The sequence below is a fragment of the Mustela nivalis genome (genome assembly GCF_964662115.1).
Source record: "Mustela nivalis genome assembly, chromosome: 3".
Lineage (NCBI taxonomy): Eukaryota > Metazoa > Chordata > Mammalia > Carnivora > Mustelidae > Mustela > Mustela nivalis.
In genome coordinates, this window is record NC_139022.1 from 31,729,600 (window position 1) to 31,748,308 (window position 18,709).

General features: G+C 47.6%; 1 protein-coding gene across 3 annotated transcripts in view; it reads left to right on the forward strand.

The window, feature by feature from the left end:
• Positions 1–6,287: 6,287 nt before the first annotated feature.
• Positions 6,288–18,709, forward strand: part of RNF130 (ring finger protein 130) — a 141,093-nt gene continuing 128,671 nt past the window's right edge. Inside the window, exon 1 of one of the 3 annotated variants that reach the window (XM_082723608.1) lies at positions 6,288–7,008. In XM_082723608.1, coding sequence (XP_082579734.1) covers positions 6,552–7,008 — 457 coding nt within the window. In that variant the 5' untranslated portion in view covers positions 6,288–6,551. The remainder of the gene's footprint in view (positions 7,009–18,709) is intronic. The other 2 variants (XM_082723609.1, XM_082723607.1) reach the window with 2 other exon arrangements.

Sequence of the window (18,709 nt, forward strand, 5' to 3'; positions counted from 1 at the left end):
TGCCTTTGTTTTTAGGATCAAGGTGTGGGCACCTGATTCAAACTAGGCAGGTCAGCTGCTTTCTTTCCGGAGGAAAGTGACACTGACTCAGCCCAACAGCTGGTTCCTGATGAAGTCATTCTTCTCTTCCAGCTGCCCGAATCCCCTGAACCTGTTGGGTGCTTGTTCTTTCTGAGCCCAGCCCGGTCACCTTGCCTTCACTTGCAGCCTTCCAAAAGAGTCTCTGAACGTGTCTCTCCGCCTGTGAACAGAGAGCCCTTCCAGATACAGCCAGGCCCCCTAGCAGAAGGGTCCTGGGGACCTCAGGGACCACCACTACAGGTCAGCCTGAAGGTCAGCAGTCAGACCCGTGGGCCAGACTGCCCTGGACAGCTCAGCCCCGCCGGCGTCTCGTCTCTGGGCTCTCTGGCTCAGCAATTCATCACTCTGACCAAACAAAAACTGACAAAGGACAAAGTGATGCCTTCGATCCTGCTAAAAGGCAGCCATCCCAGCAGCCTGTGCCCACTCAGCGTCGGCCCCAAGCCCCACCCGAATTCCTGGACAGAGCCTTTGGCTTCCCAGCCTGGCTAAGTACCAGGAAATTGAGACGTCGTCAGAATCCTGAACCTGGCGCCAAGCGGCAAGAGGGAGATAAGCCTGGAGTGCGTGGGGACAGGGTTAGCTTCCCTGCTCACTCCTCATTGGCTGGAGCGAGTTCACTGGGCAAAGCGTTCACTCCCAAACTTCCATTTCCTCATCTGCAAAATGGGTGCAACAATCCCTATGCCTGGGGGATTGGTCCTTGGGGAGAGTCACATCCTAGCGCCTGGACCACAACAGGTTCCAAATCCGAGCCCAATTTCCTCTCGTGCCTCTGTCAACAGGGGTTTGCACAAGGACCCCTGGCGGGCCCCCAAGCCTGCTCTCCCTCGGTGGGCCCCAGGCTGGGAGGATTGCCAACACTGTGGGCCCACACTCCCTGTGCCCCTGCCACGACTTCCCTAATGCCATACCACCAGGAAAAGTGGGAAGGGCATCTGCTTCCTTTCTCTAGCCAGCCCAGAGTGGAGAGGAACCTGCGCTGCTTCAGAGTGGAGAGGAACCTGCGCTGCTTTCAATTTTGAGCTTCCCTGTAGTTGAAAAAGAAAGAAAGTTGCAGCAACTTTGGTGCAATTTACGTGTCTACACCAAAAAAGTATGAGACCATGTATGTGCCGGATGGACAAGATAATGGCAGAACTCGATACATTTTCGGGTAAACTCCTAGGGGTGCTGTCTGTGAGGGACACTAACTCAGCGGTACCAGACAGCCATCTACTTCTTGTAATCTACAGGCTTTGGGGCTGCACCCTCAAAGTCTTGAGTTTTGAGGAAAAAAAAATCACCAAATCCAAGGCAGAACCTTCATTGGATCCCATTAAAAATAAAAATAAAAATAAATCAGTGGCACCAGGACATTTTTCAATGTTTGGAAACATACGAGTAGGGGAGAATATGGGATTATTTTACAGAATTACAGTGGTCTGTCTTGTTCATGGGCGTACAGGAGAACAGCCTATTTGATGACTGATTTTACCAGTCATAAAATGGTTCAGAAAAAAAATTCTAAAAATAAAAGCAATAGGCAGGTAACGGATTTATGACCAAATGTGGACCACGACTGAACTGAGATGGTGGGGTACAAGTGCTTCATTGTGCCATTCTTTACACTTTTCTTGTATTTGAAGATTTTCATTAAGCAAGATGAAAAGGGGAGCCCCTGGCTGGCTCCGTCATTTAAGCCTGAGCCTGCCTTTGGCCCAGGTCATGATCCCAGAGTTCTGGGATCGAGCCCCTCATTGGGTTCCCTGCTCAGCAGGAAGCCTGCTTCTCCCTCTCCCTCTGCTGCTCCCCCTGCTTGTGCTCTCCCCCTGTGTCAAATAAATAAATAAAATCTTTTAAAAGGAAGGAAGGAGGATAAAGGAGGATGGAAGGAAGGAAGAAGGAAAGAAGAAAAAAGAAAAGGAAAGGGAAGGAAAGATTGGAACTGCTGATTCAAATGTTTTGTACATTTTTCTAAACAAGATGCTATGATGTCATGTCCCCGCTGTCCGTGGGGCACCTGCTGGTGCCTGAGGGTACAGGACACTGGCCAGCCTCGGCATCCACCCATCCAGGATGGCCTGCCCTGGGTCATGTCTGGTTGGGATGGGAGGAGCACTGCCAGTTCTCACTCAGGCCCCCACTCAAACACTTCACGGGTCCCTGTGCCTTCAGTGACAAGTCTTAGGGAAAGCAGGAGGGACGGTGGTAGCTACAGCTTCCGGGCACCCTTCATCCCATTTGTGGAGAGGGAGAGGTCATTAGGTCCACTTCACAGAGGAAAACTGACCCCAGAGGGGACAGGAGCTTGGAGAGCTCCCCACTTGACCTGTGTCAAGGCAGAGACATTCTGGTAAATCACCCTCTGAAAAATAAGAAAAGGAGACAGAGGCAGATGGAGGGGAAAGGAGGTATAACTACTACTTATCACCATGGTCAGTTTCAAGGGATCAGTGGCTTCACAAATGACTTACAAAATCCCTCAGCAATTAACAGTCAGCACCATGGATTTGAACCCGGTCCTGGGCGTCCATCTCAGAAGTCCCAACCATCTTTTCTGCCAGCATTTGCTGCACCTTGTTCATCTGCTCACTGCTTGTACAGTTTTGCCACACCTGTGTTCCACCTGACTATTATTACATATTTTTCCCAAGAAAACTCACTTTTTTAAAAAAATGTATTTATTTGCGAGAAAGAGAGAGAACAAGCACAAGCAAGGGGAGGGAGCAGAAGGAAAGCGAGAAGCAGGATTCCTGCTGAGCAGGAAGCCCAATGCAGGGCCCAGTCTCAGGACCCTGGAATCATGGCCTGGAGCTGAAGGCAGATGCTTAACTGACTGAGCCACCCAGGCATCCCGCGACACCTGACTTTATAAGACGGTTGACATTACTATCACTGAAAATCACTTGCTATAAAGAATAAGGTAATATTAAAATGAAAATTTAATTATTAAAAAAAAGAATTCTTTGCACTTTCTAAAATGCCCTTTCCAGGTGCTGGCCCGGGGGACCCAGAGGCTGAACTCCGGAGACCTGGGGCCCATCCTTCTGCCACCTTCCATAACAGCCATCATGTGAAAGGGCTATGACATGCCACTGGGTCCTTCAAAAGGAGAAGACAGCAAATTTGTTATGAACATGAAAATACTCAGCCAGTGTTCAGACATGTCTTGTACAGGTTTGATGTCCCCACAAGGTTCTTCACTTGTAGCCTGTCCTAGGACCTCAGGATCCGTAAGGAACACACTGTGAGCAGCTCCTCTAGGATTGCCTGCCCCATGGGGATTGGACAGGTTTCCACAATCATTTCACCCCCGGCCGCAGTTTGGTGGGAGGGAGGTATAGGGTATTGTTCAAGAGCAGCAGTGGCAGTGCGGCCAGTATGGACCAAGACCTCTGAGGGACAGAGCCCCAGGAAGGAAACAAAAACAGAGGTTCCTACAGAGGTCAACTAGTACAGGGCTAGTTTCCACCAAAGCTAAATGCAAGCCTCCCCAGCAAAGCTGCCATTCCATTCCAGAACACATGCTCTCAGAGAGGCTTGCACATGTCCACCAAAAGACACACATGTCCACCAAAAGACACACAGGCTCTTCTCCCCAAATAGCTCCAAATGGAAACCAATCCACATACCCATCAACAGAAAAATGGACAAATCTGGTGTGGAATACTATACAGCAAAGAAAAGAGCAACCACTACTACTACTACATGCAAGGAAGGAAAGAATCTTACAGACATAATGTCAAGAAAAAGAAACCGGACCCCAAGGAGTACGTGTTTGTGGTTCTATTTCTATAAAGTCCAAAAACAGGCAACAGGAGTCAGAATACAGGGGTGCTAATGACTGAGAAGCCCAGGAAAGCTTCAGGGATGCTGGTAAGGTTTTCCACCTTGATCTCAATGGCGGCTACAAAGCTATGTCCACTTGCTAAACACCTGTTGAATTGTATAGGGAAGATTTTTTTTTTTGCACTTTAGTACAGGTATGTTATATTTCAACATACAATATAATAAATAAATAGAAGAGAACGGTATACAAAATACCAGCACAGTGGTAGATGAAGAGAATGAGAACCAGAATGACATCTATAACCAACACTGTTGAAAAATAAAGAAGCACATGTACAGATAGGATACCTCACGTTTTGGGAGAACTGAAAAGATATACAGTGTTGCAGCCACTGTAGAAAATGGTATGACAGCTACTCGAAACATTAAACATAGAACTACCCTATGATCTAGCAAAGTCACTTCTAGGTATTTATGCAAAAAAATTGAAATCAAGATCTTGAAGAGATATTTATACACCCATACTATAGCCTAGCCAAAAGGTAGAAGCAATTCCAGTGTCCTTCAACAGGTAGATTAACTAAAGTATGTACGTACAATGGAATACTATTCATCCTTAAAAAGGAAAGGCATACTGACACACACTACAGGGTGGATGAACCTAGAGGATATTATGCGAAGTAAAATAATCCAGTCACAAAACGTCAAACACTAAAAACCAAACCAAACCAAAAAACCCCTAAAGGTCAAATACTGTGTGACTCCACATATGTATGTATGTAAATGTCTGCCTCTGTATACTGGGAGGAGTGAAATTCATTGAAATGGAAAGTAGAGTGGTAGTGACCATGGGCTGGGGAGGGGGCCCAGGGGAAGTTACTATGTAACAGGTACAGAAATTCAGCTTTAGAAGATGAAAAGAGTTCCAGAGTCAGATGGTGGTGATGGTTGCTCAATGAAGTGAATATAACAATGCCACTAAAACCTTGAAAAAGATCAAGATGTCAATTTTGTTTTGTGTGTTTCATGACAATTTTATAAGGTAGCTTTATATCACGCTATACACGAGAAAACTCTTGCCCTAAAGGAAAGGTGTCCATAAAATTAAAACAATTACACTCTAAAATAAGGCAGTGTTGATGTTGCCCAGATGCTGGCATCTGCTGAGTCTATGCATGGAGACTTCATCCCACTCCATACCCCCATGCTTTGAAAGACCAATGTAAAGACAAAAGAGAAAGGGGCATGAGAACATCAGGCACACGCAGGCCAGGGAATGCCCAGTAAGAAAAGCAGAACAGACAGACAGACCCCCACCAGGCCCAGGGCTCTCTGGGCAGGAAATGCCATGTCTCAGGTGCCTGAACAAGGGCTACTTCAGTTCCAAGAACTTCATGCTCTGTGAGGAGGGCGTCCGCTGTAGGAGGGCCATAGTAGATCCATCTTTAAGTGCTAGACCCAGGGATAGGGCCTGGTTACTTTGGCCTAGGGCCTGTACTTCCTGGAGACAAGTAAATAAATACAATCCAGCCTCAACACCGCCAGGGCATATACAGATGATGCCCAGTGAGGGCGGAAGGGAAGGATATAGAGGGAGAAATTGTGGAGGCTTTTGCTATGAGTCACCCACGGACATCTGATATTTCAGCCAGCACTGCATCCAGACCCTTTTCCTGGAAACAGTGCCTCGGTTTTCCTTTGGGAAGCTGCCTCTTTCTGGGATATTCCGTATATTTGGTTGGGCGAGGTTGACTCTACCCCTTCCCACTACAGGATTCAGAGGATCCAGAGGATCCAGGCCTGGCTGGTCAGGAGATGCTATCCTTCCTCCTCACCTCGGAACCATAATAACGACACTGCCCGGTACTCTATGAGCTCCTGGATTCAGCCACAGCTGACGCAAGACGCACCCCTCCTTTTCGCCTAAGCGTTAGAAGGGTGCACAGCCTAACTGGCAAGGTGTTTGTACTGGGGGCTGGGTAGGTCTCCGCACGATCTGCTCCTTATCCAGGGACTCCAGAGGTTTGGTCTCGTCTGTAGAGAGCTTTCTCAACCACACAGGTGCCCTTACAGTTCTGGGTGTTGTGGGGCCCCCCACACCCCTCTGCAAAGCCACATCCCCTTCCCCGCGCACCAGGATGTCCATTATATGACTTGCAGCGGACCGGCTGAAAGGTGGAATCTCTTAGACATCTTTTTTTTTTTTTAATTAATTGTAAAGTTCTTACTGTTTTTCTTTGGCATTCTCGTTGCAAACTTTTCCGCGGCCTTTGGAAAGCTCCCAGGCTCCAGGACCCGCGCCCATCACTCCAGCCGCACCGACAGGGCTCCGCTAAGCTCGCACCCTCGTGCAGGCGGGCGGGAGCGTGCAGAGCCTCGCACGCATGCGCACGGGGGCGGAGCTGCGCCCCAGGCCTGCGCGTTGCTGCTCGGCTGCTGGGAAGAGGGACTGGGCGGAGCGGTGGCGAGCGCGCGCCGGAGGCGGCCGTGGGGCTAGCGGGACTTTGTGCTCCACAGACTCTCCTTCGGGCGCATCGTCCCGGAGCCGCCCCCCGAAATCTGCCGCCGCTTTCAGGCAAGGCGCCCCAGACTCGGCGAGACCAGCCCCGGGGAAATGGAGTGGGCCCGTCCCCACAGCCCCAGAAGGGCACCGAGGAGACGACCGCACGCGGCCTGAGCCCATGGGCGCGGCCTGACCCATGGGCGCGTCCCCGCGGGCGCGCCGCGGACGTGAGGGCGGCGAGCGGCGGGGCCGCGGCGACGAGGAGGGCCGTGCTCGTGCCCGGCCGCGCGCAGGCCGCGCGCGCGCGCTCCCGCCACAGCGCCGGCCGCGCCCGCCCCGCCTCTCGGCGCCGGCCCCGGAGCCCGGTCCGCGAGCAGCGGCGGCGGCGGCGGCGGCCGGAGGGACGATGAGCGGCGCGGCGCGGGCGGGCCCGGCCCGGCTCGCCGCGCTCGCCCTGCTGACCTGCAGCCTGTGGCCGGCGCGGGCGGACAACGCGAGCCAGGAGTACTACACTGCGCTCATCAACGTGACGGTGCAGGAGCCCGGCCGCGGCGCCCCGCTCACGTTCCGCATCGACCGCGGGCGCTACGGGCTCGACTCGCCCAAGGCCGAGGTCCGCGGCCAGGTGCTGGCGCCGCTGCCCATCCACGGCGGTGAGTGCCGGGCGGCGGAGAGCGGAGGCCGGGCGCGGGGGGCGCGGGGGCTGGCGACGGCCCCCCCCGGGCGAGGGAGCTGGGGTGCGGGGGCGGCGGACACGGCGCCCCCACCCCGGCCGGGCTCGCCGCTCCGCTCCACCGGCGGCCCCGGGGCCGCGGCTTCGGTCGTGGTGCAGCCCGGCCTGCTCGGCGGCTGGCGGTGGGGCTCCTGCGTCGGCTGGGGGCTCGCATCCTCTCCTCGGAGGACTCGGAAAACCGTCCTTTTCGTGGAGGGGGCCTGTTTACGGGAGGGCATCGGCCTGCGAGTTTGCGGGGACAGTTGAGACAAAGGCGGCGGGGGAGGAGCGCACCACTGATTCCTGGCGGAGGAGGTGTTCCCCTGCCGGTTCCGAACCCGCAGGTTTGCGCCCGAAATCCCAGACATAGCGCGGCGCTGGCCCTCGGAGGACCAGGGCCCTTTCTCACGTGGAAACGTGCCGTTTTTCTCAAGTGGCAAGTGGGGGGGGGGTGGAGAAGGAAAACCGGCATCTTCCCTGTTGCTTCTGGCTCCTGCTCTGCCCTAGGAGTTTGACTGTAATTCGACGCCTGGCAACCTCACATTAGGGAAAATCTGATACCGATTAGGACTGGTAGCCAGGTCTTCAGGGCACGGGAGCTGACCGCAGGGCAAATAGATAAAATTTTCAAGAATCGTTTTTGAAGCCATTTGGCTTACCCTCGTGTCTTCCTAAAAGCACAGCAGCCTCTGATTATTTGGTACGAAACACATATTTGTATACATCACTGGCTAGGTTTTAAAGGGAAATTTCTTCCTTCTGATATTTTCTGTGGGTGTGTTTGTTTTTTTTCCCCTCCCCACTGCCAACTTTTTGGAAAATGTCTGCTATCCTCTCCCCCACACTCATCCTGAGAATGCTGAGAGGGGATTTTTTTTTTTTTAAGCTGCTATTCATGTTAAGATGACCTAAACAAGGCAGCCTAAATGAGGTAATGGTGTTTGTTCTTATACTTTAAATATTAAAACATCATGCCTCTTACGAGATCTGTGTTTGTTTGCCGAGGTGTTCGTATACTGGCTGAGGACAGAGTATCTTGCGGGGCTTTGGCAGTAGCTTGCCCGCCTCCCTCTCCCGTGGACCTGCCCTTTAAAACTTCCCTTGTACACCCAACAGTCAGGTGCTTCAAGTGCATTCTCATCTTCCCTTCCTTAAAAATGGCAGTTAGGGTCCCCATGTGCCCGCAGAAACAACTTTGGTCTTTGGTTCATTTAGTAAATATTTGTGTCCCTGATCTGTGCCAGTCACTGTAGTTGGATCACACGGTGTTGCCAAACTGTGGCACTAACAATGGCAGCCTATTTTCTGGTGCTGAGAACCGTGAGGGTCACGTGGAAGGGGAGGAAGAGGAAGAGAGAGAGAGAAAAAGAGAGAGGCAAGCTGTTCTGGAGCAAGAGCAGGCCCTGGGCCGTGTTTTGAAATCTGTGGTTTTCCTTTGGGGCTTGGTTCTGTCTGGCACCCTAAATCCACTATCCTCACATTTAGACTCTTGCCTCCAGAGGGTTCCACGTTTTAAAACTACTTGTTGCTTGCTTGTCACCCCAAACAAAAGGCCCCTCTTTGAGAAAGCTTGTTTTAGGTGTTGGAGTACAAGGGTGTTGGGAGCTCACATACAACAGGTGTGTGGGTGAAGGTTTAGCCCCATTCCCTTGTCCCTGCGGAGGTAGCATCGCTGTGGGATCCAAGGTTCTGAGCCCGGCTGTACATATACATACTTTGTGACACTAGGAAAGTAAATCGGCTGCATGACTTCAGTTTCATCAGCAAAATGGAATGATGACATACTTGTCTCAGTAAGGTTGTTGAGAGGTGTAAATGGTTCCTGTGCTTTTTTTTTAAAGTAGGCTCCACGCCCAGCGTGGAGCTGGACACTGGGCTTGAACTTACGACCCTTAGATCAAGGCTTGAGTTGAGATCAAGAGTTGGATGATTTTAACTGACTGAGCCACCCAGGTGTCCCATGGTTCCTCCATTATTAAAAAGAGCAGAGTTGTTAACCTAATGGATGTGTAAATTGGTGAGGTTTTAGACACCCCATTGTAGTGAACACAGTGGGGGCAGTGTGTAAAGGCTGAGTCTGGGGTCAGTTTCCTTAGGTGTCTACGTCTTCCCTTCTCCATCCTCTCGGAGCTCATCTTCTTTTTGTACGTGAGGTTGCTCTACATTGTCATGGTGTGCAGGTGAGATCCTACAGGTGGTTTGGATTTGACTTCCTACTAAGGATCTCTGCACATAGGCGCTTTCAGTCCAGCAAATACTAATTGAAATCCTTTGTACCACTGGGGAGACAGAGGGGCAACAGCAGTGAACAAAACAGATAAAAATCTCTCTTCTTCCTGAAGCACTAGTAAGGGCCTTTTATAAATCAATTTACCTGTAAATCATGAAGTCCAAGACATTTTCCTGCTTTTGCAACAGGGACTTAGGAGTCTATCTTAAAAACAACAATGGTGGTATAAACCTGTTAAAATTACCCATGTTTAAGAAATAGCTTACATCAATTATATCTCAGGAAAAAGAGAGAAAGTGGTTATTCTTGATTTAGTCGGTTTCAAAATTCTGTATTTTAAGAAAAAAATATTGCAATTCTCGTGATCTTTATTCTCTTACCATTTTGAATTGAATTCTTAGCATGTTCGTTGAGGACTTAATGTGTATTGACAGTAAAGTGATATTCAAATCACACAAACGAAAAAGTTATGAGATAGAATTCCTGACAAAAGCAGCTGTGGGCAGTATATGTGAATCAATTTCCCTTCCCTTCCTTCCTTCCCTTCTCTTCCTTTCCCTTTCCTTCCTTCCCTTTCCTTCTCTTTTCTTCCTCTCCTTCGGCTCTGTACCAAACATGGGGCTTGAATTCACTACCCTGAGATAGGAGTCACATGCTCTGCCCCCTAAGCCAGCCAGGAGCCCCTAGATGTGAAATTAATGAAAATGCATTTTGAGGATAAGTGTTTGGTAGTAAGGAACATAAAGAAAAAATACACGTTTTCCTAGAGCTTAACATGGTGACTCATTTTAAATCTATGACTTGATTGGTGAAATACTAGAAACCTGTCTTACTTCATATTGCTACTATCAATTAGGCATGTATGAATTCCTGATCAAAATTTATTTGCCCTATGTCCTTAAAGGATAAGTAGGCAGCTTTTTCTTTCTTGGTGCTTTGGTATTTTCAAAGTACATTTTGGGAAGGTTACAGTTTATAAAACAGTAAGTGTTCCACTTTGAAAATCCATTCTTTGTCATTACATAGAATGCATTTATAAATGGAGATTTCATTTGTCTGGTGCTAACGAATTTCACATTGTAACTGAGAAGGAATTCATTTTTAGAAATGGGCTTTTGAAGCGACCTGTCTTGTATTTGCAGATTCCATTTGCTTTCTTATTACTAATTTACTCAAAGGGTGAGCTTAGAGCTGGAAGCAAGTGTAAAACCTCTCCTTCGTGCCTGCGGTGGGGCAGACCTTGTAACTGTGCTCTGTGTGCGTGCACACTAACTTTTTGTCTGAATCTGGAGTGGGGGGTTGGGAAGGAGAAGGCCCTGTGTTGATGATGTCATTGTGTCTGCAGATGTGCTGGTGGGAAGAATCTGGTATCAGCCACTTCTTGCTTTGCGTAGAAAATTTGAGGATTGGTTGTTACAGCCTGAGAGAACAGTCTTAACAAATGTTCAGCTTGTTGGGGGGAAGGGGGTCTTGCTGACTGTACAGATACAATAACTTTTTTTTTTTAATACTTAGGTTTAAGAAAGTGATTCTGTGGGATGAATCCATTAAATCTGAATATGGCTTTTAAAATTCTGATGAAGAGGGAAGAAGATTGATGTGGAAATAAGGCCTTGGACAAAAGTGGTCATGTAATGTTGAAATTCATTCATAATAGCAAAGGCAGGGGCTGCTGGAGATAGTCAGAGGTTTCAAAATATTCAGAGGAAAAATAGGTATGATCCTGGGAGTAGGGACTCTGAAAGGAAAGAGAATTCAAAAGGAGCTGGAAGTTCTAAAACCAGACTTTAATGTAAATAACCAAGCAAGCAGATAAAGGAGCTATATACAATAAATTATATTTATATTGAATTTTATAATTTTTTAAAGATGTATTTGGGAGAGAGCATGGGTAGGGGGAGGCAGACTCTCTACGAGCAGGGTGCCTGATGTGGGGCTCGATCCCAAGACCCCGGGATCATGACATGAGCTGAAGGCAGATGCTTAACTGACTGATCCACTCAGGTGCGCCTATATTGAATTTTACAATCTAGAAAATGGTTTTACGTACTGTATTTTCCCTTCAATTTTGGATGATCTGTTGTCATATAATATTTGAATTTTTTTTTAAGATTTTATTTATTTATTTGACAGAGATCACAAGTAGGCAGAGAGCCAGGCAGAGAGAGAGGAGGAAGCAGGCTCCCTGCTGAGCAGAGAGCCCAATGTAGGGCTTGATCCCAGGATGATGTGGGTCTCGATCCCAGGACTCTGGGATCGTGCCCTGAGCCCAAGGCAGAGGCTTTAACCCACTGAACCACCCAGGCGCCCCAGTATTTGAATATTTTTAAAAAAACATTTGTCCTTCCCACCAAATATCCATCCTGCTAACATTTCCATTTCTCTGTTTCTCTTAATGGCAAAGCTTCTCATCAGTGTTGTTCATATTTGCTGTCTTCAGTTTTTCCTCCTGCTGTTCACATTGTGAAGATCTTTGATGCTGTGACAGTGATTCTGATAAAGATGTGGCATATTTAAATGATATATTATTGGCCTTCAGAATCCTGAGGGTCTCACTGTGTGGAATAGTTTGAAACTAAATGAACTGAAACTAAGAAAAAAGTTAATGGGCATGAATAAATAGTCCTGAATTCTAGTAAAAACAAAAATAATAATAATCAGCTGCATTGAAGGGTGTTGAAGGGAGATAAGGCTTAGTTGCCTTTCGCAGGAGGAGCCATCTCTAGTCTCCGTGTATCTGAGCATCTGGATCCTGGCCAGCACTGGTCCCGCTTCATCGAGGCCAGGCCCACCTCTCGTTTATGTTTAGTTCTACATATGAGTTTTATTTATTTTTTTTTAAAGATTTTATTTATTTATTTATTTGACAGACAGAGATCACAAGTAGGCAGAGAGGCAGGCAGAGAGAGAGGAGGAAGCAGGCTCCCTGCTGAGCAGAGAGCCCGATGTGGGACTCGATCCCAGGACCCTGAGATCATGACCTGAGCCGAAGGCTGCGGCTTAATCCACTGAGCCACCCAGGCACCCCTACATATGAGTTTTAAAAGATGGACAGAACACAGAGCATTGTTTTGAATATTATGAAAGAAAAATCCTTCCTTTGAAGGAAGGTCAGATGAAATGACTTTATCGAAGTGTGACTACAACTCTTTTTGAAGAAGCTGCCAGCATACACCTATGAAGGAGCGTGGTTCTTCTCAAACCAGTCATACGGCCTCGTGTGTGTACACATATCCACACACGTCCTGTTTAGCAATAAAAACAGATATTGAAACACTTCTAGAATTTGTCTTGAAAGGTTATCTTTTCAGTTGAACAATTAAAAAAAAGATGTCCAGGGTAACAAATCTGTCTTTCGTAGATAGATTTGAATTTTGACAATTGAAAGTTATTTTGAGGCCGTTCTTTTTTAATGTGCTCGTCTTGTGAACTCTCTTTAGATAATTCTCCAGAGAGAAAGCCCAGTGTAATTGAGGCCACATCCGTGGCATCTGGGGGATGAATGGGTAATACTCAGAGCTGATTCTTTTGAGTATTTAACAGTCTTGACTTGTTTATAAAATGAAACTGCTTTTCAAGACCATCAACATTTGTATGTTTTATCATCTTTAGAATATCTTACACAGGAGACATTATTTTCTATAAATTGTGTGGCTTTTTTTTTTTAACTGTTGGAAGCAGTTTTTTGTTGTTGTTTTAATTTTATTTTTTCAGTGTTCCAAGATTCATTGTTTATGCATCACACCCAGTGCTCCATGCAATACGTGCCCTCCTTAATACCCACCACCAGGCCCTCCCAATCCCTCACCCACTTCTTCTCCAAAACCCTCAGTTTGTTTCTCAGAGTCCACAATCTCTCAGGGTTCATCTCCCTCTCCAGTGTCCCCCAACACCCTTCTCCTCTTCATCTCCCAATGTCCTCTGTGTTATTCCTTATGCTTCACAAATAATCGAAATCATATAATTGACTCTCTCTGCTTGACTTATTTCACTCAGTGTAATCTCTTCCAGTACCATCCATGTTGATACAAAAGTTGGGTATTCATCCTTTCCAATGGCTGCATAATATTCCATTGTATATATATAGACCACATCTTACTTATCCATTCGTCTGTTGAAGGGCATCTTGGCTCTTTCCACAGTTTGGCGGCTGTGGCCATTCCTGCTATGAACATTGGGGTACAGATGGCCCTTCTTCTCACTACATCTGTATCTTTGGGGTAAATACCCAGGAGTGCAATGGCAGGGTCATAGGGAAGCTCTATTTTTAATTTCTTAAGGCATCTCCACACTGTTTTCCAAAGTGGCTGCACCAACTTGCATTCCCACCAACAGTGTAAGAGCATTCCCCTTCCTCCACATCCTCTCCAGCACTTGTTGTTCACTGTCTTGTTAATTTTGACCATTCTAACTGGTGTAAGGTGGTATCCATTGTTGGAAGCAGTTTTGAATAAAACAAAGGGAACTCATTGAAAGCAAAATGGCATAAATACAAAAGTACTCAAGTACCAGCTCTGGAGTGCCTGGGTGGCTCAGTGGGTTAGGCACCTGCCTTTGGCTCAGGTCATGATCCCAGGGTCCTGAGATCGAGTCCCACATCGGGCTCCTTGCTCAGTGGGGAACCTGCTTCCTCCTTTCTTCCCCGCTTGTGTGCACTGTGTTGTTATCTCTGTCACCATCTCTCTCAAATAAATACAAATCTTTAAAAAAAAGCACCTACTCTGTGCTTGTGTCCCATGCATCCTACAGTATGTGCAGAAGGCATGGTGTGCACTTCCTGCCTGGAGGAGCTCAGCATTTATGTTGAGACCAGCTTTGTCTGGGCGACATCACCAGCATCTGCCATTGTGGAATGTGGAGGAGGCTGTCTTCCCCCATGGACATTTTTCAGAAGCAGGGGTCGGCAGACGACTGCCACCTGTTCCTGTGAACAGATTATGGAAGATGGCTGTGGTCCTTTGGTCACGTGTCTGGGGTGGCTTTTGAACTGGGTGGTTGTGACAGGAGTGTCTGTGGCCTGGAAGCCTAAAGAGCTTAGTCCCCAGCCCTTTAAGAAAATGTTTGACAATTTGTTTTCTAAAAGTTCGTTTATACCTTAGTTTTTCCTGTGAAAAACTATGTTATGGATTTATGGATGAGGACTTGATTCCTAAATTGCCCCAGACTAGGACTCCTGGCAGTTAGGGACAATGGCGTCTTTGTTTCAGTCCAGCACCTAGGACTGTGCCTGGCACTAGCAAGCCACTGGATTATAGGATTGCATTTTGTCCTGTGCTGTTCAGTCTGGTAGTGAAACTGATGGCAGGCTCTGTAGGAATGTGGGGCTGGGGGATGATGGACAGGGTATACCGTAGGGCCTCTGTTAGTGTGCTACAGTGTAAATGGCATGAAGACCAGAGAAACAGAAAATGGTTTGGACGTGTAGTCTGGAAAGGTTTCGCTGAAAATGTGGAATTTGAAGTCAACCTTGATCAGTTCTCTTTCCGGCTGGTAAAAGGGACTGGGTTTACTTCCTTTTCCTAAAATGACTAGAAAGTTGGACAAAGTTATGAAACAGCAGTTTTAGAAATATGTCAACAAAGAGTACAAGACAGTGATCCCTGAGAGAAAGGAAATAAACAATGGAGCTATTTGCTGCTCCAGCCTTCAGCTAGGAGAGTTTCCATGTTGCAGTGCAAGCAAGGGGAATCCAGAAGGAACCTGGTGGGCTCCTTGAGTTGCTAAGACAGAGTTCAGAGCTCAGGGAGGCCCCGGGGTTGGAATGGGCTTGGGTGTGCAAGGAGGGAAAGCACGAGAGAGGAGGGAGCGGCACAGAGTGAGCTCTGGAGAGCCACAGTGGGTCCTCTCAGGTCTTTGGTTGAATACTGATCTGTACATTTTATGAAGAGCCGTCAGAAATTAGCAGACAGAAGAACTCTCGGAGTTCTCACGAGGCTGGGAATAGTTCATATTCTCGTCAGTCAATGTAGGGAGACCCTCTAATGCTCAGGGCATGGAGCAAGGCCACGTTAGCCCTAAATAAAAGCCTAACACAGCTTAGAAGCCCACTTTCAAAGGGTCAGACTGATTCCCAGTAACTGGTCCAGAACAAAGCCTGACAGTAGTTAAAGGGATGCAATGCCATCTGGGTCCCAAAAACATAAAAATATCCAAGACCAATATCCAGTCAGAAATGACCAGACGTGCTAAGAAACAGACAAAACAATCCATAGCAACAGGCCCAGAAATGGAACAAATGGTAGAGTTGCAGAAGAGAATGTTAGAGCTGCTATTAGATCTACATTTGTTCGAGGGAAAAGAAAGTAAGAACATGATGAGGAGAGAAACGGATGCAGACCAGACCCAAGTCAGACCTCTAGTCACGAACCCAAACTTGACCAAGTGGAAGGTTTCCACTGATAGAAAGGAGAGCAGTGAGTGCGCTGCTGCTGAGCGAGGGTTGTGCTCTGGTGCCATCCGTGTATCCCGGGCAGAGACGTGCAGTTAACACACGGCGTGTCCCACACTGGACTGAGCTGTGCCAGAACTGTACGCGGACTGGCCTTTAATAACAGCCCTAGGTGGTTACAGGTTTGTGGAATTAGGGTTCTTCAGTCTCTCGCTTGGTGTCTTTTATCTTCAGCGTACTCTCTGTGATGGGAAATGATGCATCTGGTTGGTTGGTTTCTGCGGGCAGGGGTACAGTTCGTGTGTCCACTCTTGTCTGATTGGTGCTTAGTGTGGGACCTGGCACGTAGTAGGCTGTTGGCATTGGGTCGTGAGCACTGGAAAGGTTGAAGCTGGTGAGGGAGCACACCAACCGTGTGGCCGTAGGGGTTCAGCAGAGCTGGGATGTGATTTGGGTCTGTCTGGCCGCTACGTCTACACTCCAACCACTTTTTTGTACTGCTTCCCAAATGGATTTAATAAATTATGATCTATCCACTCAGCGGAATGTTACACAGCCATTAAAGGGGATCGTGAAAGTTGCATATATCCTACAAAAATAAATGTACAGTGATTGAGCTGTGACTGTTAAATTTGTTTACAGTGGACAAGGACTCAAAATAATGTGCAAAAATAAAACCGGTTGTGTTATATTGATTGGATTGTGGGTGACATTTCTCATTTTCTTTTCTCTCTTTTTTTGAAATTGTTAATTTTCAGTACAAAAGCTTCATAAGGGGAAAGTCCTAGTTCTCGAGGGGACAAGTCCATGTCAACAGGTTGGTTTTCTGTTTGTTTATTCCCTAGCTTCAAGGAGAATGGAATGAATTCCAAGCCACATTCAGAAAGAGTAGGAAACTAGGAGATACCAGATGTCTATTGAAAAGGGCATGTTTTTCCCTAGTAAGAAAAAAGGAACTCCAACACCAAGAGTACTTGGTCCAAATGGGAAACAAGTAAAATGTGGCATGATTTCGAGTGATTAGCAGATCCTAGAAGGAGAAGTGGAATCTTAGCACAGGGCCCAGCTGTTCTGTAACACTTCTGTAATGACAATATTAATACTTCAGTGGTTTTGTTGGTTTTCACTGTTTAATCAGTCTGCAGTTAAAGCATAGAAGGGTCTGTGACTTGTAGAACAGAAAGTAAACATTACCAGCCTTAAGAATATACCACTATAGGTGCACCTGGGTGGCTCAGTCGGTAAGTGTCTGCCTTCAGCTTGGGTCATGATCCCGGGGTTCTGGGATAGAGCCCCACATCGGGCTCCCTGCTCAGTGGGGAGCCTGCTTCTCCTCCTCCCTCTGCCTGCTGCTCTGCCTACTTGTGTACTCTATCTTTCTGTCAAATAAATAGAATCTTTTAAAAAAAAAATACCACTATAAACAGATGATGAAGGTAGAGAAAAGGAAGAGAAAAGATGAGTCAGGAACGGGTGAGGGCCAGTGTCTTCGTCTCTCCACACAAGGTGAGCCTTCCGGAGGACATCTGTAGCTGCAGCCGCTGGGAGGGTTTAATCCCAGAGAAGAATCAGGAACTAACAGAATCAGGAGAGAGGAAAGATGTGACACCTCAGTGAGCAGAATCTTGATTTGTGACCTCATAAATCTACAGTGTCTAATGGTGAAATAATGGCCATAAGCCTTTTTGGAAGTTAAAAGTGGACGCCTTTTGGGACTTGGGGAGCTGGAGTGAATGGGGCAGGGGCCCTTCCCTGTATGCCACTGGGAGAATTTGCCTTGGCTGCGTGTGGACACAGATCCTGCTCTTTCCCCTTTCCACACTTGAAGTGAATTTTGCTCCCATTCCTTTTCCTCTTGCTGAAGCTCCCTGCTTTCCCAGCATCCTCAGCCTTCTGCAGCTCCAGGGCCCTGGTGGAGAATGTAGAGTTCTGCAGAAACCAAGCACTGTCTCCAGAGCATTCCTGCTTAGTTGGCACCGACAGACTCTGAAATCAGGAAACACTCCCATCAACTTACCTGATTTTATTTCATAAGCAGCACTGCGTCTGTAAACCCTAGAGGAAGCTATTGGAGTAGCTACTATGTTGGTTTCCCTTTTCCCTGGCAGCTCCCTTCCTCCTCAGTCAGTGGTGAGAAGGCCTCAGCCTTGACTGAGCATAGGATGACCCTGTCCCTTGGCCCCCTCTGGAGCTATCTCAGCCCCCTCCGGGCTTCTCACTTCTCTCCTTACTTGATGTCGATTCTGTGATTCTTCATGATAATCGCACCTTTTTCCTCTATTCTGTGTCACACTCGGCAAAATCACCATCCTGGGTGAGCCACGTATCATTTGTCTTTGCGCTTCCTGTCACCACACAACTGGACGTTGCTGGGGAAAATCTGAACAGCCCAGCTGACCAAGGTTGAGAACATCAAATTTAAGCAAAAACAAATGGGCACACAATGTTCAGTAATCCAAAACCATTTCCTTTTTTACGTTTTTTTACTTATTCAATCTCTACACCCAGTGTGGGCTCAAACTCACGACCCCAAGATCAAGAGTCACACTTCTTCTGAGCCAGCCAGGTGCCCCCCAAAATATTTTCTTCTAAAGAAGTGAGACAGCTCTCTGAGGCAACAAGTTTCTCTCTCTCCAATGCCTGCTGTCGTCTCTTCCCCTTTACCTTCAGCCTGGTCATCTCTTCTGAGCCCTTGAGTCACACATTCAACCCCACCTGCTTGTTATCTTTGACTTAAATGTCTCGAGGACCTCTCCGGATTGAAGAGCCTCAGATGGAGTTTTTGACACTTTTTTTTTGCCTTCCTGTCTGCTCCCCCTGCTCCCCAGTCTCCCCCATCTCTGTAAATGATACCACTGTCTACTCTTAATATTTAAACAAATCTAGGAGTCATCCTTGCTGCCTTCCCTCACGTGCCACGTCCGATCTTTCCTCCACAGATCACTGGCAGGACTGCAGAATATGCATCTCTCTCTGTAGCTTGCCATTCTCCCTCCTGCTGCCTCGGTGTAGGCAGCTCTCCCC